General features: G+C 38.2%; 1 protein-coding gene across 1 annotated transcript in view; it reads left to right on the top strand.

Moving 5' to 3' along the window:
* Positions 1-24,849, top strand: part of ATRNL1 (attractin like 1) — a gene marked incomplete at both ends in the record, with an annotated part of 535,835 nt that extends 510,986 nt beyond the window's left edge. The window contains one exon of the mRNA XM_082486299.1: positions 24,725-24,849. Within this exon, the coding sequence (XP_082342425.1) occupies positions 24,725-24,849 (125 nt within the window). The remainder of the gene's footprint in view (positions 1-24,724) is intronic.
* Between the last annotated feature and the right edge of the window lie 618 nt (positions 24,850-25,467).

The following is a 25,467-nucleotide window of genomic DNA, read 5'->3' as shown; positions in this document are numbered from 1 at the left end:
GGCTACTGGAACAAAAGCCTGGATTTGGAAGTCAAATAAATTCACTTTCTCAAGCAGAACAAGAAAATAATCACAAGACCATGTTTGATCGTACTGGACAGTTGGTAAACAACTTGACAGCAATTTCATCATACGGTTACATTAGCTATTATTTTATATGCCAGTTGTATTTGGCAAATTACAATTTCTCTTTGAAAATGATCTTTGGAAAATAATACATGACACTTTAAAGAGCCGTGATCCATACATGCAAACCAATAAATGCAAGATAACTACATACAGCTAGATGACGTTAACAGAGTTAAAAGAGCCTTTACTCTGAGATCTTTCACTTCAGTATTTCTGTATCCCGTTGCTATATTAATAAAGTTCTCTGTATTTAAAATGACAATCGCTTGCAAAAATATATGATAAGCTTTATGTTTGCTTTCAATTTCCATGTTGTACATAGGGAAGATAAGAGCACTGAGTATCTCTTAACAAAATGAAGTCCCTCCATATGGCACCCTTCTCCCATTAAGATGTACAATATGAACCCAAAAAGCATCTTTTAAAATAGTTTTATAGCTGAAATGGGATTTTAGTTTAGCTTAATTTGAGAATTGCCTGAAGCAAGAATTAGCTTTAATGCTGTCTGTGTGAGGCAGTGTGAGCTCTGTGTGAGCTGCTCTCACAGCTGTTCTTAACCAATTCTATATCAAAATAACCAGGAGCTGTCTCACTCACATTCATCTAGAAATTAGGTTTCTAATCTAAGTTAATCGAAGTTTCCTCGATAGTCAACAGAAGTAATGAAGCACTTAGAGAGGACGTCTTGTCCTATTCTATTATGTGTGCTCAAAACAAAATTGTCTTTGAAATCTCACTCTTGAGGTGGACCTGTTCCTCTGATGTCTACAGAGGGAGCCTAGGTGATTCGCTTAGTCTAGTCACCTCTCTCTTGGCAGCTGAAGTTGGGTGAGATTAAAAACAACTTTTGAAACTGAGCTGAACTGTCTTTTATTTCAGCCTGGCAAATGTGGTAAGATGATGCAGTTAGCAGCTGTATCTTCGATCAGCAAGCACGGGAAGAATTTAAGGAGAGCCTGCGTAGTATTAGAGCCTGGCTTGTGTTAGCTCACCTGGTTGTCACACAGCTTAAATCATGGCCAGGCTTAGTAGTGACTTCTGGTTTCCACAGTAAATCACCTTGAGAAGCTCTAACATTTGAGGTGATGTAAGAAGAGTGTCATATATTGAGTGCTGTGTAAATAATAATATTGTACGCCGACTCCTACGTTATGAAGCGGCTTAGCGTCAAAGAGCACTATGTTTTTGCATGGCTGGGCTCTTCTGATAGCAACCTCTTTACCTCAGCTGGGAGGTCCTCACCTACCTGTACACTCAGAGCGCTCTTCTGGCGCCTTAGTGTGGCAGCATCTATAATGCTACAAACACCTGATCTGTTGAATGCAAACTGGGAGCTTACAACGGTGTCTAGGCAGCTGTAACACACTTAATTCTTAGAGCCATTTACCAAATGCAGGAGCATTTGATTGAGCGCAGGGACCATGATTCCCTCTTACCTGCTCCCATCCTTCACCTGTTTTACTACTTTCTCTGTTAAAAGTTGTGGTAGCCCTGCTGTTTGAAGGACTTTTGTGTAGTTCTCAGAGCCTCTGAAATAAGCCTTTCTCATAAATCGTATTTTTAAAAGCGCTGCTCCAAGTGAGTTGACATTTTTTCAAAAGTAAGATAAAAGTTTACGTGCTTGGAAATGATGTCTCTAAGAAGTATGCACTTTATATTTTATTCATTTTGATAGCTTATGTTATGATACATTTGATAGATCCTGAAAGACACTGTCAGTTTTAAAGATACAGCCAATAAAATTTTGTTACTGATGAAAATGTGTCCCATAATGATCAGATGCCTCTGTCTATGCAAAGAGATTGTATCAACCTTATGACAGTTTTTATTTTGAAACATTTTTGTTGCACAGTTTTGACCAGTGTTACGTAATATACTCCTGAAAAGGAATATTTGACAAACAATGAAAAGAAGGTAAAAGAGTAAAATTAAAAACCAGCACTTTTTCAGCTGAGGAGCACAAATTCTCTGAGGTGATAGTCCTTAAAGAAAACAGGTACAAGACAGTAATGATATATATGTGTGTGTGTATGGATAAATAGTTCAATACCTAGATACCGAAAGTAACACTGAGTAAGACTTTAGTGGTTTGCTGGCTAGGCAGAGAGAGAACCAGAACCCCAGCTAGCAAAATTTGGGATTACCTACTGCCCGTAGTAGAAGGCATCCATTAATACCTGATGGAGATATGACCCATAGCTCTTCTGAAGGCTTCAACATTATCTTTTATAATAAAATATGTTGTAGAATAGTATTTTTTTTACTCATAATGGAAGAAATTTCAAGGGCAGTGTGGGGATTCAATGAGTTGAAAATACAAATTAATCAGTAAGGCTATTTAAAAGAACATTCCTCACAAAAAAGCTCAATGAGATAAGTTTTTCAGCTAGAAAATTTGAAATGCAATTACTGGGTGGGAACGTTTAAGCAGACGCGTTAGTCTCTGGCATCCTTCAGCCGGTTTGGTTGGCGGATTATAAGGGGAGAGCAAGACCAACACGAGAGTATTGTGCGCGTACTGAGGTGCAGTGCAAGCCAGAATGCAGTGTAGAGATAAGACTACTTAAAATCCTGCCAAGCGGTTCCTGTGTTTTTGCTCTATTTACACTAACTGATTCAGCAGTCAGAGCACAGAAGGATTTTTCCTTGTCTTGCGAAGGACTGATAGTTCTAAAATTTCGTAAGAGTAACACTGCGATTTTTACTGAAGCAGGAACCTCCTCGCTGCTGTGTTGAGCTTTTGCAGGCAGTGAGAATGCAAGCAGTTGTTACTCTGCTTGTTTCACAGAATAATATAAAGTAGTTCTTTGCAGGCATATTTTTAAACTGAGAAGAGATGTGAGTGTTTTATATCCATAAAACTGTTTGCAATTCTGCCAGAGCATGTCTATATCTGCAGTGTCTCTCTCCAACATCTCCTTTCCACATTCATTCTGTATCACAAATATCTCCTTTCCCCTCCCCTTCCTACCAAATGTCAGAAGACGTTTACTATGACTGTATCCACACAAAAATAAAGATAATACCAAATTTGAGGTATTTGGCTGGGGATATAATTTAGTTACCTTTAATAGTCATTTTATTGAATAAATTTTCCCTACTACAGTATTTGATTTTTAACACCTTTTGCGTGTGACTCACGCTCAAAGAAAACTTTAAGACCAACCCAGTGCAAAGTTGGTGCCACATAGATAAGAATTATTGCATTTATGTTTTCTTGAGACAATGAAAAATGTACCATAGCGATTTTATGATCTGCCACAGCATGCGGTCAAGAAGCATCTCGTTTTGGTTTTGAAATGAACCATCTATGGATCTGTGAGTTTAAGGCAGGCAGTCATGGGAACATTGTCCTTTGCGAGGACCTCCTGCTGGAAGACCTGCCTCGGTGCAGTCCTCCTGGAATGGGAGGGACCTCACTGAGCTCCTCTCAGAGCCTCCACGGGCAGATGCCGTTTCTGAACCACCTAAGGTTTGCTCTCCCTATTACTGCCCCAATATTAAGGTTTCTCCTAGGCAATTCACGAATTGCCTGTTTGAATTTAGATATATCCATTAACAATATACTATGATAGAACCCTGTTATGTGTAGAGACATCACCACTTTTCCTTCAGTTTTGTTCTAATGTCCTTTTGCAGTGATTTATATTTCTAGTTCATTTACACTCTGAAATAAAGTGTGGGAAAACAGTACACATGAAATTATCTTAATGCTAAAAGCTGAAGGGTTTATAGTTGGTAAACCTAAGTATACTGTATAATTAGAACAATTATTTCATCAAACGACGCTTTTTAAAATTGTTTTGCAATTAGTGCCATTGAAATAGTTCTATTATTTTACATGCATTTAATTTCTGTTTTAGTCTCTCCAAAGCACATTTTTCATAGAAGGCAAAACAATTTAACATCTATAATTATAGTTTAAACAATTAGGGGTATGCATGATCAGATTAAAAGCCTAAAGTAAACCTTACCATACTGGGACCGAAGCACAGGAGAATATACTGTGGTGGATAACTGTTTAAAGTTACGAACATATGGGTACGCTTATAAGATTTTCCAGTTTCAGTGATATTGTCTCACTGTATATTCCCAGAGTTGAAAAAAGAATTTCCCAGGCCTGACACGTGCCCTGCAAGTGCTTTCTGGATAGCAGAGTGCTGTTTTATATATTGTGGCAGTAATGGATCCCTTGTTATGGGTATGTTTGTAATACTGATTTCTCTTCGGTCAGATTTTTATAAAGAGCTTCACATCCTTGTCATGCATCTCTGGTCTCGATACTCCAGGTATTAGCCTCAGTTTGTAAAAGAGATTTGCAAAGAGAATGTTTTTGTGTGCACAGTTGCATCAAGGCAATATTTAAATATTTTTGTGGAAGACAACTGTAGGGAAGAAAAAAAATCATGTGAATCTCCTAGAAGTAGGTGCTTTCATTAAGGGATAGGTATTTCCCCCATTGACAGGACAGGTCTCTGTAAGGTCCTGATAAAGATGCCCATGTAAAAGTTCAAGCATGCGATGGATGCATTGACTAGATGGTAAGCATTTGCGTACATATCTCCTGGAACGGATTAACAATATTGGAAATATTTCTTAAATTAAGACAACAAAGTCCGACAGATCAGAAATCCTTGCAGGCCTTGCCCTTCCATCCAGCTCTGAACCACCCACTTCTCTTCTCCTGTTTGATGTGGCAGGCTGGGGGGAGGCTGTTGTTCTTGGACAGCAACAATTCCCCTCAGAGCTCCCTTTCCCAGAGGAGGAAATGGAGTTCATCGGCCGCTGGCTCCACGGGGTGCCGAGTCCAGCACTGAGGTTCGCTGTATCTCCATCGCTCGCCTCCAAGAGAAGGCGAGGAACAATCTAACAGGGATGAGTCCAGGCAGTGGAGACCCTCCACCCGTGCTGGAGACGGCAGAACCACAAAGAGGAGGCCTTGTCCATCATTAACTAACCAGTCGCTGAAAAACTTCAAAATGTAATCAAGAGAGATTAGTCATGCAGAAAATGTCTAAAACATAATTTTGTTACCACAGCGTCTGATGATATGTTTGCTGTCTGGTTCCTGGGCCGGGTTTGCACACTCCTGGCATGGAGCAGAGGGCTTATTTAACAGCAGATCACTGGATAAGCATAAGGTAACTCTGAAGGGCTATAGCCCTGCTGCTTTTTTTTTTTTTTCTTTTAAACAAGAATTACAACTTCTTTTTGATATCTTTTGATGCACATAAGCTTTTGTCCATAATTCCCCAAAGCTAGGAAGACCTTTCTGTAGATAATACATTTTCTGCTTCGTTTTGCCCCGTCTTTTGTTCATACTTAAGTTTTAACTCTTCTGTTTGTCCCTATTAATGGACAAGGTTCATCAGGCCTAATTCCATACAGTTTTATCGTATCACTAGGAGTATTAGAAAACACAGTTGCAGTGTGAACACACAACCGAGTGTCTTCAAAGTTTTTGTGACTGAAATGAAAGTAGATGGGGATCTGAAAATAGGTATTTACAGCTTAATTTCATAAGGGATTTATCTTGATTGTTTAGAGACTGACATACCCAAAATGTACCGATAGTTTGATGATTTCAATTTTTTTTCTCGCCTAGAAGCTTTTTTCATGTGTTTGTTTTCATTTGCTAAGAATATTTTATTTACTAGACAGTGGAGAGATCCATATCTTCAGATAATGTATCACCCTGAACTTACTGAAATATGTTTTCCGAGTTCTTCAGTTTGTGATGTTGACAGAATAAATTGTCAGCAAATTATTAGTGAAATATGTTCATTTGGAATAACTATATATACATGTGTATATATACTTTTATATATATATATATAAATGATTTTTAACAAGGCACTTTGGCTTTTCTATAATTGCTCCCACCTATGTACGTTCCTTCCAGTGCTTTACTGTCATGGTTCTTCTTCTGATAGTCTTCCTCCAAGTCTGTTGACCTTTCAGGGTATCTGCTCGATTCCTTATTTTCACAGAGTTTAAGTGAATCATTGACTTACATACTCTGATGATTTGTTTATCAAAGTTTCTTTAACCTCAAAGTTTTTTTAACATCATTTAGGTTTCCTGAGTGCAGCCTTTAGACCTGGATGTTAAATCTTTCTTGCTGAAAGGGTGAAAGAGCCCTATTAGCACATGATTTTTCCTTCTTTGAACTTACAAAATGTAATCAAATAATTTCCCCTTACCTGACTTATGAACTGGGGACCCTTTCTGAAGTCACTGTTTCATTTTGGTGTATCCCACATTATTGTTCCAGATGTGTAACTTCATATTTGGCTATAGCAGTAAAGCAACCAAAAAGAAATAAATATTTAAATATAACCCATTTAAAAACCAAAGGTTTTTTTTTTTTTTCCTATGGATGCCATCTTCATCACTGCGGACTGTTGTGCTGTGTCTGCCCCTGTTATCACCACATTTTGCCATAAATGGCAGCAGTGAAGAACACAGGGCCTGTTCAGGGTGCATTGTTAAAAAAAAAAAAAGTTCAATAATAATTCCCTGTGACGGTTATTTTCGGCAGATATTTCTTTTTATTGTTCCTTCCTTGAATTTCTTTCATAGCAGTCCCATCTAATCCAAAGCCTTCGCATAATCTGTGCATAATAATTTGTGTTGTTAATTTGATCACTTATGTTTCTTTCTTAAAGCTGCTTTCAAAGAGGAATTCAGCCCACCTACAGCCTTGGTTCCTCTTTGGACATGCATCACCAGATTTGGATGTCTCAGCTAGGTGCCTAAAGGCAGATGGGATGAATCTGAGACCTTTGCCCCATTACAGAGACCCAATCTGCCTCAGTCTGATGGATTCCTCTAATTTAAGCAGTCCGCTCCCACACATGTAATGTACCTCTCTCAATCTTCACTTCTTAATGTTTTCCCTCTCTTTCACACTTCCGTCTTGGCAATTTCTCTCATTTCGGAATATTCCCCACTGCCCCATGCTCATCTTAGCTCCACCACCGTGCCTTTCTTCCCTGCGCTATTACCTTCATCTATCCCTGCCCTATCCTTCCTGCTGTGCCCATTTCATCTCTGTTCCCTTGAACGTTCTGTTTAGCACTTTGGGATAAAGCATATTCTTCCTGTGTTTTTAAAGCACCGTACAAATTGATATAGCTGTATATATTTTCATAATTATCACACTGCAGTTTCAAATAACACTATGCCTAGTTCTCCTATGGTGTTATTCATTTTACCCAAGATTCTTATTTCTATTTAACTAAAGCTGTAGAGCAGTATGTTGGTCAGAAAGCTTTATACTATAATTGAGTAACAAATTATTATTTTCTTCTCATGTGCTCAGTGAACTGGTTTTGCAGATCTTTCAGCTCAATTCATTATGATCAAATGGAGAAGCATTTGTTTCAATAAGATTTTAATCTCTAGGACTATCTTTTGCATCAGTGACTTTTCATTGTTAATTGCTTTCTTGTCCCCCATTAAAGTGTTCTTGCAACTGCTTCATCCAAACTAAGCTCATTGTCTACACACGCAATTTGAAAAGACTCTCTTCTACTTTTTTTGGTAATATAACCAATGTTGCCCTCCTAATCCAGCAGTATGTTTTTTGTGCATTTTCCTTCCTTGATGCTGACAAAAGCTCTATGGAATCACCTCTCAAAGGAATTTTAGAAAAGTCCCGAATTCCCCCCAGATACATCAGGATATAAAAAAATAGCGTTATTATTTCATAGCACCAATTAAGAACACCGGGGCTCCTAGTCTGTGCTGGATGGTTCTGAGTGAATTGCCATTAATATTAATGGTTTAAAAGGATATGCACTGACTGGAGCACACCCCTAACGCCTGATAGCCATCCTACTGAAAAGGATTTTTATTATAACTTCTTCTGAACCTGCTGCTCCTTTAAACCCCATAAATGGCATGGGAAGTATGGACTTCAAACAAATTTAACAAATTTAAATATGCCCCCCATTTTTACATGTTGAAATAACAGAATCAGGGGATGAGTTCAAGAGGTTCTCTGCCTTTTCAAAAATCAATCGGTTGTGAATTTATTATTTTAACACAGCTGACAGAGAATATACAGAAGGAATTCAGTAATGAAAAGCATTTGGGGGTTTTGACAGGTCTTGGCTGAAATGAAGTCCTTTGAGACCAGCATTTGGAGGCAGAGGTGAAAGTAGAAATTGGTTTACCTGAAGTTCTCTGTATACGGAGTCTAAATTTTCAAGGGAGACGGCCTGCCAGTGTCAGGGCTTATCTTTTGACACATCCAGCCTGAAATCTATCAAAATCTGGAAACTTCTTGACTTTTCACTGTAACTTGTCTATGTGTGGTTTTCTACACAAAACTTTGTTTGCACATGTCCTAAAAGTTCCCCAGAAATGTTGTGCTAATGGTACAATCTGTTCAAAACTACAGAACTTTCTTTACGTAGGTATTCTATGCTTAACTCTAAGCATAAACTATTTTTAAATAAAACTTTTATTCATTTTGATATTAAAATCAACTGTACAAGGAATTGAGTTTTGCAGCTTATTCATTTACTAGTTTTCACAATAATTTAGTCCAGTTCTCGCTGGAAAAAAAGTTGATTAATGCGGTCCTATTGCTCCATAGATCTATGCAGTATTTATATTGATGTTTTTTAATGTAAAATACTATTTTTTCACTTGTGTTAGAACTGCAAGGCCAATGTAGATAGGCAGGAGTGAGGTACATTGTGTTCTTTCTTCTACATCATGAATATAGCTGTCTACAAAGGTCTGCTCAGTAGTAGCTGTGTGAAAGGATGTCAGAAGTACAATTTGAAGCCTCTGAACTACACAGTGTAACTGAGAGCCAATAGTGGTTCGCAGAACTTTTATTGCCTGGTAGGTCATTACGTAAAAGAAAAGTCTCGCTATGTTTTCATGTTCAGCCTGACTTTAAGAGGCTGGGGGTTAAGGAGGTCTGTGAATACGTTTCTTTTAACGTGAAAATTTCAACAGAGTGAGAAGTTGTTTAGATTGTAAGCTTTTTGGTGCAGTGCCCCCATATTACACCCAACAGTGGGAGCTGCATCCCTGACTGGGGCTGATAGAGGTTACAGGAAGACATCTGAGTAACAGTAAGAGCAATTGCACCGCAAAAGAAAATGAAAACCCCTCACGCTATTTTGAAGAGCTATTCTATCCATGGATGCTCTAATATGTAACACGCATAGAATACATTTCTGTGTACTTGTAAGTCTTATTCTTAAGTGCATCTAACCTAGCAATTGAAATCCGCGTGATAAAATTGGCCGTGTTCTAGGAATTTTTCCCCAGTGCTCAGAGCATGTAGAGAATTATACCGTTATAAAATAATCCTTTCTTGGGGTCATGCTTGTATATCTTTGGAAATCAGATGACTAGTTATATATTTATTTACACGTTCAGTGTTTACTGTCTAAAACCAAAATTCAGCCATGTGTACTTAAGGCACTGAAGGCAGAGCCAAGCCCTGAAGCTCTCAAAGCTGAGTCACATTAGATGGCATAGTGATGCACCATATTCATCCTGAATTGTGCAAACCAGAAGATGTTACTTGCGTTTGAAAATATTGGCAACAAAGTATGTTAACTCTCATCTGATCACTGGAATACTCTGTGCTAGCTTTTGAAAACAAAAAATGTAAGAAAAATAGGAAAAAACCCATAACCTCCTGTCAGATGTTGGAACTGGTCGAGTGTTCAGCAGGAGTTAAAGATAGATAAAAAGTAAAAGGATTAATCCATAACAAGGAGTAGCAGATGAGATGCATTCAAGACAAATAGATTCTTCATGAAAATGCTGTGACATTTATTTTCGATATTAAAAATTCAAATGCAAGTGTTTAATATGTCTCGCACACGTCAACTCTTTCTGTAATTCTGGGACTGGTGCAGTTTTGCCCTTAGTCGTTTGGGGATTGCTTTTCCATCCGCTTTGATCGTGTTGTGCTTCTGCAATATTCCCACCAGTTATCCTAAGAACTCTGATAACTGAATCTTGTTTCATCTGCCCTAGAAAATAAAATATCTTGAAGGAGACTCTCAAATAAAACCGTGGGTGAGGAAAAAAAAACAAACAACGACCCTAAAATGCTTATTAGTGCCTTTAATGTAAACATTGGTGTTTATGAGGATTTAACCAAACCTCTCAAAAAATCGTAGCATGAATCTATAGAATGCACAGCCAGTATCAAACCTTTTCTTTCCTACACAAAGGAAAGCATTTATCATTCTGGTAACACAGGGGACAGAAAACAATGCCAATTCACAAATAAAACCTCTCATGATTTAATATTGTTGTTTTGTCCCCTGCGATCCCTGAATGATAAATATTGTGCCTTCTTTTGTCAGTATCAGAAACACTTTCATATGCGGAGTAAAGGCTCATTCATTATATTCATACCGTTTTTTTTCCAGATTGCTTTTTCCAAGCTGTTTCAATATACATCCTACCAGTGATGTTGTGCCAGCTTTCTTGTGGTCAATCTGAATCTTCATGAGTACCTGTGATGCTACCGGTTTCATTTCTATTTATTAGTATTTTTTGTTATCATTATTTATATTCTTGAGGCTTTTGGAGGCCTCGCTGTGGCTTGGGACCTTATTACACTGAGAGGTGTACACACGGGCACCTCATCTAGCCTACGAACACGGGAGTTGTACACACCATGCAACTCTCCGTGGAGCGTGGTCCTCTGGGAAGGCCACAGGCAAAGACTGTTGGGTCTGTTGGTTTTTTCCTGAAAGGAAGAGGGGAGGGACAGCCCTACGGGAGGGACAGCACTTTCCTCTGAGGACTTTTTATGCTATTTGCTCCTGAGAAAATGCTGTGTGGGGTCAATGCCTATGAAATTTATGCAGACCACAGTAATCATCCCAGGTGAAATATCTGTAGCTCCATCCTCATCCCACCCAGCCAGCGGCAATCCATTATGGTTTTGCCTAGTACTGCAATCTTTCAGTAACTCAAAGAATATCTTGATTTCACAATGTTTCTCCAAAAGAAGTTGTCTTTTGCAAATAAACAGTATTCTAAATAGAGATGTATTGTTTTCAGTGGGGAATATGCAAATGTTAAGCACAGTATGTTTTGAGAAGAGCTGTCCTGGCTTCAGTGCGATACCAAACCATCTCTCGTTGAATGACGGCATTAGGAAACATAGTCATTGCACTAAACCTAGGCAAACAAGCTAATCACTGTATTAGCATGCATTAGTTAATTTGTGTGTAGCACTTTGGAGATAACAAGCTCAGTATTTTAATACTATTTTTCCTCCCTGGACACATCTCTTGTCTTCATATTTCAACCACTATGGAAAGGTCAGTAAACATTGATTTTGTAAATGAAAGCTCTAAAATATGACTTGAAAGAGCTAGTGTTTTGGGGGGGGAAGAAAAAAAAAAAATGTGAAAATTCAACTTTTTAAGTCAGGCCTTCAATTTTGGGAGCCAGATTTCTCCTACCAAGCTTTAGATCTAATAGGTTCATATATGGTTAAACATCTGTTTCACTCCGAAATTCTCATTGTCTGGACCTAATGCAACTGCTGGTATGGACCAGAAGAGGCAAGTTTCAGGCAATGGGTTGATTTGTTGATTTTACCTGGGTAAGTAGAGAGGCAAAGAGTAGAAAGCCAGCTGAAAATGTAAAGACAGCATCATGACTTTGTCCCAGATGAAGCACTCAGTTGTCTAAATTACTGAGCGTATGCGGCTTCAGCAGAGCACAGCAATGATGTACCTCACCCCGTTTGCTCCTGCAAGACCCTCTTGGCCCTGCTTCCCTCCCCTTAGAATCCATCTCGGTGGATCTGGAGAGGACCTAAACCACACTGCTTCAGCCTCTGCAGACCTTCAGCAGCTTCATGCACGTCTCACACTGGCACTAAGGATAGCTGTATCCTTGAGGCAATCCCAGTGAGAAAAACACATTTCTGTCACTTTTGCAGAATGATTAGTGCAAGCACAGTTAAAGACATCAAAGATGAAAAGTTGCCTAAAAATGTGCACTATTTAACATACAGCTTTTAAAATCTTTAAAGTAAATATTGCTCTTAAAGCGCACGTGGGACTGAAATAATGAAATAAGGCTGGCTGTATTTAGATTATTCCCAACCTACTTCATCGGTCTTAAAGAAATAATTAGATCACAGTTCAAATGTGAACAGCTATTTTTATCTGTCTTTGTAAATAGTGGACGTTTGTATTTTTTCCTGGAAAAGAATTGCCCACTAAAATGAGAAGTCAGGAGAAGGACAAACAATATAAATGATTATTAAGAGGTTTGCAGCTTTTAAAACCTGCCATGCTACCACCTCCTCACACTTGTGCAACCCAAACAGATGAAAGAATGTGGAGGGGAGTTGGGCTGGTTTTGGTAACTAACATCAGATTCACAAAGAGAATTCCTGATTATTGGAAGTCTAGGTAGAGAAAAACAAGTACTTCGTAAAGCCGGTTAAATAATGTGGGGGCTCAAGCTTAATAGAACAAGAAGAAGCAAAAATAAGAATGGAAAATGGAGAGCTATTTGGAAGGAAGGCAGTGAAAAATAATGTAGGAAGAAGCCAGGAATCCTATATATTCCACTGTCGGTATACTGAATGCTTGTCCAGGCAAGACAGAAGAAATAAAAATCAACTTACGAGTTCGCACATCTGGACACAAGCATTACAGAGGTTTAGATAAGTCCCTCTTGTCTCTGACGCTTCCTCTTTTGGGGGATAATACCTTCTATTACTGAACCTCACTCATTGTCAAATCCCATTCCCACAACTGTATTATTTCCCCTCCTCACCTTTTGAGATAGAGGTCATAAAATCTGGTGCCCCACCTGTTAGGAACAAGGTGCAGTTTGCCACTGATTACCTACTATTTCCATTCTTTGCACCCAAGATTGCATCAAGCTTTTGGCGAAATAATCCTAAGCAGGAACCATGCTTTTCATTATCACCTTCATTTCTATTTTTTTATGAAAATCAATGTTTGCTTATGGCTGCTTCAGAGTCTCAAGTGTATGGCGTCTAATGGTATTGCTTTAAAGTTTTATATTTTATCTTTATAACTTAGGATAATTATTTATAGTTGCAAATCATAATGTAGCAGCATTATGGGGAACAGAATGCTGGATTGCATTGCAAAGGGGAGAGCAGATTCAGGTTTATTATATTATTATATTATAGAAGGCACTTCAGAGGCTACGGAAAAAAAGCAACTCAAATTGTAGCACTTCTCAGAAGCTGGGATAGTACAAAACAGATTTCATTCACAACACACTCTTGTATCATCATCACTGTATATATAGCCATTAAAGTATAATTGAAATACAGAAAATCAGGAAATGAGACAACTGAAGCCAAGTTTTTCACATGTGATCAAAAAGAAAATGGGAAAAAATAGAAGGGGAAAGGACAGCAGGTAAATAGAAAGAGGGTAGATTTAGATTAGATATTAGGAAGAAATTCTGTACTCTGAGGGTGGTGAGCCCCTGGCCCAGGCTGCCCGGAGAAGCTGTGGATGCCCCATCCCTGGAGGTGCTCAAGGCCAGGCTGGATGGGGCTTTGAGTAACCTGGGCTGGGGGGAGGTGTCCCTGCCCAGGGCAGGGGGGTTGGAACTAGGTGGTCTTTAAGGTCCCTTCCAACCCAAACCATTCTATGATCCTATGATTCTTTCTCAGTTTTTTCCAGTTACATCCTCTAGATGCAAAGGGGCATCTAGAGGAAGGTTTTAAATGGCAAAAGTCATAGTTTGGTAATCTTTGTACCAGAATAGTTCTTTCAAATCTTATAATGGGATTGACAAATGAGACGAGTGCTACTTGTTGGAGTGTGAGTACTCACAGAGCTAGGTAACAAGCTGCCAGTTTTCTAGTCTTTCCTCTCCAAACTAGGAAGCAACTAGGGAGCGTGCCTGGGGCATATATCTTTTCAGTGATACACAGCTGTAGTGTTACTGTCTCGCAGTTTCGGGGATTTGCTCTACCTGCATATGTCACACAAACAGATATGGTGCTCTGTTACTATGATTTCACTGATATTTATCTATATTGTCTGCTCAGGACCAAGTGTATGTAATCAATTATGAACGTGTAGTCGTTGAAATGGAACCCTATTTCCATACATTTTGACAGTAACCAGGTCTACGTGTGTCATTTTGCATGTTAAAGTCATAATATATTGTATTCAGTGTAATATAGAAGATTCAGGAAAGAATAAATGAGTACCTGTATAGCTTGATTGTACATACCGGAATCGCATTCAGAATTACACTCTTTCAGTGCTGACCAGGATTATAGTAGGTTATTTGTATAAAATCTTTGGGGTTTTAAATGTTTTTAACGGTTTGTGCTTTTCAACCTTTCACCAAGTTTTTCAGCTAGAATTAATAAAAATCAATCAAAGCTGATGGAACCACCCTAATATTGACAGCAGGGCATGTGTGTCTTTTTTTCCCCTCCCCTTTTTTCCTTATCCTTAAGCATTAATAGGTACCGAAACTACAAATACCCTTATGTTAGAGATCCTGAGGACCCTGAAGTTGTCACTTCAGTAATATTTCAAAATATGGTTCAAAATTCTGGGCACGCTTTCTGTCCTGTTGACTTAATTCTGTGTTACACTCCCGAGATCGTTTGTTTTGTCCGAGTGACTTCTGGCTATGTAGCTGGGGATGTACTGAATGTCTAATTGTGGAAATCGGCAGAATGCTGAAAAACTGGCATTGTTATTTGGCCAGAACCAAATTACAAGCCAAACAGTGGCTGGAGCAAGGGTATATTGCAGCAGTATGTTGGAAATGGAAAACAAGTCCCCAACTTCGTCAACCTTGGAAAGCAAAACTTAGAAGTGAGAACGGATTATGGGAAAGCACTGCAGATAGCATGCCTGCTTCTGATTAACCCACAGTCCCATTGAATTTCTGGTGAACTGTAATCATTTTTATTTTTTTTTGTATGAATGCGCTCATCACTTTCTGGTTTAAATAAATTTTTTGACAGTGGGAAAAATAGCCAGCACCTGCAAAATAAAGGTGCAAGAGTGAGAGGCAGCATCTTTGAGGATTATTGCTCTGAAAGTAAATGATCATGTAAGGAGTATTGTTTTATCTCCAGTGGGGGCAGAATTGGCCCCTCTTGGGCCCTTAAGCCCTCAAGTCTTTAAGATTGTGTGTTTTGTCTTGAAGAGGAGAGCAGTAAAGCTGCAAATCTGACAATATTCGTTATCACCCAGATGGAACATTAGGGAAGTATTCACAAAAACTCAATTTCACCTGGTGAGGTCAATCACCCCAGATTTCCTCTACAGATAGAAAGAGATCTGCTTTAAATCACCCCTGAAAGTAAGACCCCTCTGGAGGGAAGCGACCCCCAGTGAATATCTCTGCCCTTTCTCCTTCTAACCGTTCTCCTGATCGCTTGGTTTCGTGTGAACCTTCTCTCTGTTTCCCAGATACTCATACGCATATATGCATACACACACACACACGGGCAGATGCTCTGATTGCTTAATTGCATGAAGTTATAGTTCAGCACTGTATTAATGGAGTGTCAATCACACCCTGTTTATACAGACGATAAATCTCCATCTCACAGGTGTCCGTCCTACTCATGATGTTTAGGAAGGCTTCACAGTGGTGAAAGAGTCCGACTGCATGAACGGATTTGGGTAAAAAGCTTTAAAAATGTTGTAACTCAAGCTCACCATTTTTTCCAGATTTTGCATCTTCATTTTTCTCTGATTGGCACACACGGTCCCCAGAAAAGGAGATTGCTGAAGACAGAGACAAAGAGTGAAATAACGCTGTACAAGTAACCTCAAGTGTACTGGTCTGGAGTAGGCTTGTGCAATCCAAATGTGTCTAATTACTATAGAGAGGTTCATAAACTAACCCCAACCGGGTCACAGCTGTGATACCGACTTCTAAACAAAACCAATTATAATTTAGTTTATATTAACCCATGTATTGCTAAAAGTAAGTGAAAATAGTGCTTCTTCGGTATTCCAAGTAGATTTTTTTTCTCTTCTACAGAAATGCGTTTACAAGACCAAATTAGATTCTGGCATGATTAATGCATCTCACCAAATTCTTGCAGAGTAGCAAATTAGTTTATAGTGATTTTCTAGAAAACAAATTAAATGGCTGCACAACATCACAAGAATAGAGATGTTTTTCATAACATATGGAGAAATGATTCAATGAAAAGGAGATGTAATCAAACTGAAAATTTAATAGTTTCTGTGGAAAAAAATCCAAATGTTTCAAATATTACTGTCCATTATAGAAACCTGTGTAATTACTTGCATTTTAACACATGATGTGTAATATGCAGTGGGAGAGCATCAAGGAATTAATCTGCATGAGGTTTGCACGCATTCCGAGCAGATTATGTCTTTTTAGGTGTTTTTAATAGCCATCAAACCAAAACCCTTGTTTTGCTAATAACTTCAAATAACAATTATTTTGTGAATTACAGGTGATTTGCCATTCATGTATTTGATTGATAGCTTTCCGAAAACGTTATGTATCCTATAAATTTGCTTTTTTTCCCCTAAAAATGTAAACATATTTTGCTACCGATACACCTGTTTGAGACTCTGCAACTTATACTCAAGAGAATAGAGAAAGTGTGTTCACATGCATAATTATTCATGCAGTTATTACCTGTTGCTTGTTTATTAATATAAAGGAAAAAAAAAAATTGCACACAAAAATCTGGCATCATTTTTGTATAAAATAAGCCGTGCTGAGAAAGGCAATGGAAGAGTTAGGGGCGTTCTCAGATTTCTGTAATTACCCTTTGTGGTCCAAGGTCCAAAAATTACAATAACGCAATAAAATAATGGTCTAACAATAGATCACTCGTCTGTAACTACTGCCAAGGTAAAACTTCTTAGATAAAAAAATCACAATGCTTTAATTCTCTTAGCTCTGCTGTTCTGCGGGAAGAATACATTTCCTGACTAAATGTGATGCCTGCTTTATTAATTGAAATTTAGTACTGATAATGATTGCAGCTTTAGAAGCTATTACTAGACTAGTCTAAATGTAACCATTCCCCAAGCGTATTGTCATATCTAAAGTGTGTCAATAAGAGGTTTTGAGAAGAATGATTTGTCTTCTGACTCAGCAGTCAACTGCAATTCTTTTTTTGTTATGTTTTTTTAGTCTGTGAAGTCGGTCATATTCTTAATATCACTGGACAAATCTGTAACCAGCTTTATCACAAAGCCCCAAGGAACAGCGTCCAACAAACAGATAATATACCTAGTAATGTTGTTTAACCATCGTAGCTTCAGGTGCGCTTTACTCTTCAAATTTAAACAATTTTTGATGAAGTAATGTGTCAGAGTTCTTGGGAAAGTATCTGTAGTTCAGTTTATTCCTTTATTTGCAGAAAATGCATGTGTTTTGACTTTAATGGAAGTCTGTATTGCATACACCTGGATTTGGGTTACCCTTCACCAACAGTTCAGGTCACAAACCAGTTTAATGTAGTTTCTTTTTTATTCCCACAATGTTTTACATTTCTTCATATTAGTTTGTATTCCAGTTTTCCCTTGAGTCTGTGTTAATGACGCTATTACCCTTGCTGTCCCTCCGGTCTTGCCCAGGTATTCTTTGACTGTCGTTTCCTTGCACCCTGGCCACCAGAATTCTTGCTGAATTCTGCTGCTGCAGCCTCCCCAAGACACCGTCTTCCCTCTCCATTGCCAAAACAAAAGCAGCCTGCTTCGGAACTACTGCCACATTGAACAACTGCTGTCTTTACCATGTTTATTTCAGATCTTTTTCTTGACTATTTTTTTTAATCACAAATACCATTTTTAGCAGCTCCATGTACTCCCTTTCTCTATTGCCTCAAATATAATTATTCATCTTCAAGACCTGCCATGACTTACTCTTCCCCACCTATCAGCTCTTATGCAGTTTCAGATGAGAGGTCCTCTCCAAGCTCAGGTCAGCCATTGTCTCAGTCTTCCTCTCCCGCTAGTTAGGTAAGCGCATTTCCGCTTCCATCTGTGCTGCCTTCCTTGGGCAAGGCCCACAGGTTGGCTTGGCGCACAGGTCTGCTGATACCATCCCGCTAAACGCAATAATCTCATATTAGCTCCTTTTAAAAGTAATCAGCGAAGGAGCAGCTGAGGGAACTGGGGTTGTTTAGCCTGGAGAAAAGGAGGCTCAGGGGATACCTCATCGCTCTGTACAACTACCTGAAAGGAGGTTGTAGTGAGGTGGGGGTTGATCTCTTCTCCCAGGTGACAAGTGATAGGACAAGAAGAACCGGCTTCACGTTGCACCAGGGAGGTTTAGATTGGGTATTAGGAAAAATTTCTTCACAGAAAGGATTATCAAGTATTGGAACAGGCTGCCCAGGGAAGTGTTGGAGCCACCGCCCCTTGGAGGTATTTAAATGGTTTAGGGGTGGACTTGGTAGCATTAGGTTAATGGTTGGACTTGATGATCTTAAGGGACTTTTTCAACCTAAATGATCCTATTATTCTATGATTCTTGTGTTCCAGGAGGGCTTGAGTTGAAAAAAGTGGATGGGAGAAAAAAGCTTCAGTTAATCCCCATTGGCTTGCACCAATCCCACTACCATAGTGTCTCCAACTCCTCACTAGGTCCCCTTCATCGGAGTGGTGTTTGTCTGACCTGCTGAACAGATAAGAGCTTTCCCACAGTGTGTAGTCAATCCCTGCTTGTCCATACCAGAGAGACCAAACAGCCCAAGCTCTGTCTTAGCCACTGGCAGGCTGGATAGTTTAAAGGCACCAGATGTTGTACAGACCTGGATAACAGACTAAACTACAGATATCTCACACTGAAAGGGAAGGGGAAACTGTCTGACCGTGTACAAAAAAAAAAATCACTACCGGCCCCTTAGAGCACAAATATTTCACACAAATATGTAGGGCCATTTCCTTTTCAAAATGAGAAAAATTGGGAAAGGCTGAGCGTTTTGTAAAAGATCCTTTATTGTATAGTCTGCATTTCCCACAAACTGACAGCAAGTAATTTATAAGTCTATTCTGGGAATAAGAGTTGCTTAGTCCCCTATAGATAGCTGTTACTACTAAATAGCAAGGGTATAATAGAAAGGAGCATGACATCTCCTCTCTACTAGTGTGTGGCTATTTAATTCCACAGTATCATTATTTAGTTTATTATTGTTATGGTTTAAGCTCTGTCTCATATTTTACTTATTTAATTAAGTTATATGCATAAGAAAAGGAAAACACCTCCTGGAGTCTTGGCTGTCTTCCCATCTAGCGAAAATTATCACTGGAAAAAAAAAAAAAAGATGGGGTTACTTGCGCAAAGTAATTTCCTAGTTAGTTTAGTTTGCTTAATATATCTTTCCCACAGTAAGAACGGTGTCACCTTAAAATATACATCCATGCACCAAACAGGAAGAGAAGCCCATAAAAAAACTTTGTGATTTTGAGGGGCTGTCAGCTTGTCCTTTTAAAAAAAAAAAAAATCTAATTCCAATAAAAAAAGAACACTCAATATGACAGGTTATGAAGATACTTCTTCTTGGCAGTTGCTTATGATTGGTTTTTTCTGTGGCCAAGTCTGTGATCTCTGGATATTGTCTAGGCAAACCTGCCAGATCAGGACCCTCAGATACACATAAAGGATTTAACGATTTTCTGAACTTGAAATTAACTTAGCTCTGTTGTGAGACACAGTGCTTTCTCTGGCCATGTACAGTCTTGAACTTCAGATGACTCTTTAATTTTTCTCCTGGAAAGTAGGCACTTGAGTATCAGATTTGTATGTGCTTAGGAGAAGGTTTTACGGATCATGCTTTTGAAACCCAAGTTTTGTTCTGGTTCCATTTTACGTGCCTTTTGGATATCTCCCCACATGACTTGATCTATAGCACAGGAGTTTGTACCCGAAACGACATTCTGGCCTTTTCAGCCATGAAAATGAATCACGAGTTAGTCCACTTGGAGAAAGTTAAGTTTTGTTTAGAAAACGGGAAAAGTATAGGAAGTACCAGACAATCGGGAAGATTTTACCAACAGCTAAACCGAATAAGAATATTCCTAGCACAATGTCTCACAGAAAGTGAGAGAAGTTTTTCAGGGGGCACTCAGAAACACTTGCCTAGTAACAACCTTCTTGAAAGTTATGCTCTTCCACCATTATAGACACTATAGCTAACGCATGAAGAATATGAAGAATATTCTAGATGAAGAATAACTCTATGCAGTTCTATATTCTACATGAAGAATATTCCTATGAAGAATAACTGTATGCAGTCCTAGTATGCTTTTGTAAAGGTTATGTGAATGTGATCAAATTAAGAAATGGATAATACAAAACTACATTATTAAACAAGGTGGGTTTGTATATAAATGTCATTTATACACAGCTAATATACATTGTGTATTTACAAAAGACTTCTTTATAGACTTGAAATAATGATAAATGACAGAACTCATTAAAATTCCCTACATAATAACGGGTAGTTTTATTGATGAGCACGAAATTGTCTTCGCTGCCTTCGCTGCGTGCTGTGGTCGTCTTCACGAGGCACTGGAGGCTGTAATTCTCATCACTTAGTACGTCTTCAAACTGCTTAGATCCATTTGTAGGGATATTCATGGGCATTGCGTCTTCTGCAGCGGAAAGACTTAGAATAACAGATCCTTTATGATAAAATGACTTTGTCCACTATTAGGTGTACATGTACAGTAACGGGTCGTTAAAGAATCAACACATGGAAGTAGCACAAAGACTGCTGGGTGCTGAAGGGTGACGCTATTACGTTAATAGTATAGCGTTTACCCAGTCTTTTCTGTTTAAGTCTCTCTGGCTGGCAGCTGTCATTTTATTTTTTGTTGCTTAAGGTCACCTTAAGCAATGACTATAATTTTGGTTAAAATATCGAACAAATCCAATTGATCTACCCAAGTTGCAGTTATTTTATTGTCTTCAGCTTTCTGAATAATCTGATTCTGTGTAACAATGAAAATGTGTAGAATGTAATCAAACGTAGAAATCTAGCCAAACGTTATCTCCGAGTAATACATATTTAAATTGAAAAAAGCATTTCCACTTACCTGCCTAACCATGAATCTGAGGTCATTCTTTGTTCCCTTACTTTTAACAAAGGGGATAGTAAGAACCCAATGCATTTCTCATTAAAATGAACAATAGAGGAGAAAAAAAGGTTTTAAATATGCACGCCAGCGTGTAAGACTAACTTTTTCAATGTTAGGGATTTTTTTTTTTCTACTTTGAGAGATAGCGTAGCTTTGCATCCGTTCAAATATAGCTGTATACAATCAGAGGAAAACGTTTAAACATCCCAGCATGGGTATTTCCATTTAAATCTGATTACAGTGAAATAAAACTGTAGCTATTAAAGGTTTAGAAGAACTACAAATACAAGCAGTAAAAGAAGACAGTTAGTAAATGAGGTAGTAAAACATTTCAGCAGGGCAAACAGTTTATAGCACTCAGCCTTCCTGTAGCAGACTGTGCTATTCACTACAGACCCGCGCACTGTTCCCTGAACTGCACTTAAACCTGCAATTAACCTTTCACGCCTAATGAAGCTGTTTTGCTGCAAAATTAAAATATATAGTACTGCCTGTTTTTACAGAGACTGGGAGGAGAGCATCTCAAAATGAATGACTTTTTCAGATGCTTCTGTTCAAATGCAGAATTAAAGTGCTGTTTGTGTATAAATCGGGAACGCGCTTTTCGAGGCAATCTCATTTGATGTGCTGTATTTTATTCTTGTACTTATTAATTGTTTTGCATAATTGTTAAAAAAAAATGACAAAAAATTCACACACCAGTAATTTTATGATTAGACACTTACTTCCTGAGAATAAACTATTACCATTTAACTTCCATTAGGAAAGACAATAGTTTTGCTAAAGATAACCAAGTTCATATTGCATTCTCTGGTATTTTTCTCATTGTGGATGCAATTATCTCTTACAAAAATATACTTTCCACTTACGTATTTGACCGGGCTCACTGCTTAATGATCTTTCCATACATATCCTTAAAACAAGCTAGAGATTGTTTTAGCTGCGTAGAATTAGGTCAGGTTATTTCTATAACATTTAGTAGAAAAACAAACTCAACTTAAAAATAGGTCCGGTTCTGCGCTAGGCTTGAAATCCCAGAAATTTGACTATTAAAGGTGACCCATTGATTGTCCGTGTGGGACCGTTAGTGATTCCACTGTTCCTCTCTGCCCCCTCAGTCGAGTCAGAAGCCACCAGAGACCATGTTCTGGTTTGGCAAACGCCAGTTCGGACGGTAGGTAGGATATTTAACTGGCAGCATTCAGGGAAGGTGAGTAAGTGAAATAACTTATACACTGAAGTAACAGATACGGAACGCTCTACGGTTTGCAGTTCCAGCTTTAACACCTATAAATGCATTCACATTTGTTGTTTAGATCCAAAACCTGTAAAATAAAGGGATTGTGTTGTTGGAGGGGGGGTTAATGAATATTTAAGCCACAGCATTTTTATCAAATCTTCTGTTGTATTTTGATGTAAATTCTGCTTGCTTGCAGTGTCTGTGCGTCAGCTTGACTTGGTAAATGAAATTCCTTTAGACTGCCAGTCTGAAATAATGAATTGTTCCCCCGGTTAATTGTATTGCTTTGATAACAAGGAACTATGCTGGGCATAGAGAACATAATAAACGAATTTCATCAGATGATTTGTGTGACATTTTGAAAAATGATCTTCTAGAGTGACCCAATTTAATGGAAGTCTAACAGCATGCCAGTATATCCCAGTATGCAGCATTAAATTTGAAAGGAATAGTTCTTCCCTTTTGTTAATTGTTATGGAAAGTGAGATTAGCATCACACATCCAAGTATATTTCAAAATAGCTTATAAAAAATGGAAAACCTGTTTTCCTATATAATATTCATTCCATTTAGCATACTCCCTAAGCCTAGCTGCTAAAGACAGGATCGCACGTAAGCAACTATCAAAACGTTATTTAGGTTTTATCCTTGAATTTGCTAATACCGGATACTGCTGGTACTTTAAAAGTGTCTCAAAGATTTTAAAAATTCAATTTATCAAACTCCAATTTAAGGCATCGCTAGCTTATGCTAGGAAATATATGTGTATGTGAGAAAAACAACTTAATTAATCTTGGCTTTTACATATCCTGAAATGCAGCAATGATAATTGTACTTATCATTTTACAGTATACTGCTTTGTATTTTCAGAAAGCTGTGTGCACATTAATTGATTCTTGCAACATTTTTGTGAATTAAGAAAGGTAGAGTTACAGTGTGCAATAGCACAGATTTTTTCAGGATACTGGAAACCTGAACCAAATCTGACAGCATATCATATACTGAAAAAGAAGTCTGTAGAAACACTTGTAAGTGAAAAATGTTTTTTGCACGGTTTCTTTGTAGACTAGTGTTATAATGAGGGAAAGCGGGAAAAATATTGGCAAAATCGGATTCTGTAATAAATAAACTGATATTGGCCTGAGTTAAAAAATAGGTCTGCCTGTTAAATGTGGGGAAAAGTATTTTCAAAGGTTTCCATGTGGCGTAGTACTGTTATTGGTTAGAGACTGAGATGTATTGGGCAATATGGAGAACCAGCACCTTCTTTGCCCACATTATGGGTATAAGTAGATGTGGTTTTGCAGATGTAATTGTCAGGGTTTTATGGCAGCTGTAGTGCAGTAGCACATATAAATGTTGTGGATAACCCTAATCCATTTCATTGCAATATTGACAGTGTGAATTTAAAAATTCAGAACTACCGTGTATTAAGTGTGTTGTCAATGACAGCATTTCAGCAAAAGTCCGCAATTTCTAGCAAGTACGCAGTAACAAGTAAACGGAAGAGTAAATTCTTGAGCTACTAATTTTCTAAGAATGCTTGTCCATGCCCTCTGTAATACCCTATTAAGATTATAACAGGTCATGAAATATCAAGAGCTTAACCAGAAATTGAAAAAGAAGAGTTTTGGTGAATTGTCAACATTTAGAATTTATCCAGGCCAACACCGTCACGGCTCACTGTCTGTTCACAAATCCGTGCATTCTGGAAAGATATTTTCCTGTCTGTTCATGGTAAATACTAACCTCTGAATACGTCCAAATTAGGAAGGCATGTGTATTGCAAAGGGAAATATTCAAGGGTACAATTTTGTCTTAACTCTGGTCTCCATTTCTCTCTTATTTTCTGATTTGACAGTTTCATCCATTTCTAAATGCAATGCACAAACATTTTATAAGAGAAAATCCACATCAGAGAGCTGCTGCTCCACATAACCAAGGAACTAAAGAGAGGTGATGCTAAGATCACGCAACAAAACAATAAAAGACTTAAACGGAACTCAGTTCTCCTGATTTCCAGTCTAGTGCCTTAACTGCACTTTTTTTCTTTGTCCATTTCTTCACTGTTACCAGGTAGCATTTTAGAAAGTGAGAACTTGTTATCTAACCCTGAAATGAAGCCAATCACTTCTGAGAAAGTACAAAAACTCGGCATGAGAGGAACCATCACACTGCTCTGGAACTCTTCTCAGGAAAGCTGGGCATTAAAATTTGTTTTTCCTTTATTTATCTTACAGGTCTTGCAATTGCAAGTGCACTGATAGACATTTCACAACAGAAGCCTGCGGACTGTAAAGATAAGAGTTCGGGAGTCAGAAATCGAAAACATCATCTTTCAACGCGTCAAGGAACTTGTGTCTGAGATTCAAAAACTACTATTGTATATTCTGTAATGTTTTCCTTTTAAATGGCTTCCATTGAAAGCTATACTACAGCCTCAGGTTTTATGGAGGCAAATCTATGAATGAACATATGAGGTACTGTGCTCTGTTGTAGTCCCACAGCCTGCTACACCCCGAAGCAGAACAAGCTTCTGGTAGGTATGAGTGTGTTTGATGAGCTTTAATAAAAAGAGTGGATTCCGATTTCAACAAAATATGAAATAAAATACCCGGTATTCTTGATCCTGAACATATCAGAGCAGGGAAAATCCTTGAACAGAACTAGGAAAAACTGTACATTGTTTTGTAATGTAGAAGGAAATCGTATAATTGAAAACTAAGCAAATTCCAGGAAACTAAAGGACATTTTTGTATAGCTTAATGTAACAATGAGAATTGTACACCTCTTTCCTTGTAATCAGCATTAAGATTTCTTTCCAGCAAGCAGGAACTAAAGAGGATCGTTTGGATCTAGGTGTTCTTTTATCATTGCCTGAAACAGGTAGGCAGCTTGAGAATTTAGCATAGGTGTAACCTGAGAACACCACGTGTAATATCTGGAAGATAATTCCATCAAAAAACTTGATTTGAACTTTCCG

The sequence above is a fragment of the Vanellus vanellus genome (genome assembly GCF_965231255.1).
Source record: "Vanellus vanellus genome assembly, chromosome: 7".
NCBI lineage: Eukaryota > Metazoa > Chordata > Aves > Charadriiformes > Charadriidae > Vanellus > Vanellus vanellus.
Note: the sequence above shows the minus strand (reverse complement) of the source record. Positions and strands in the feature narration are given on the sequence as shown.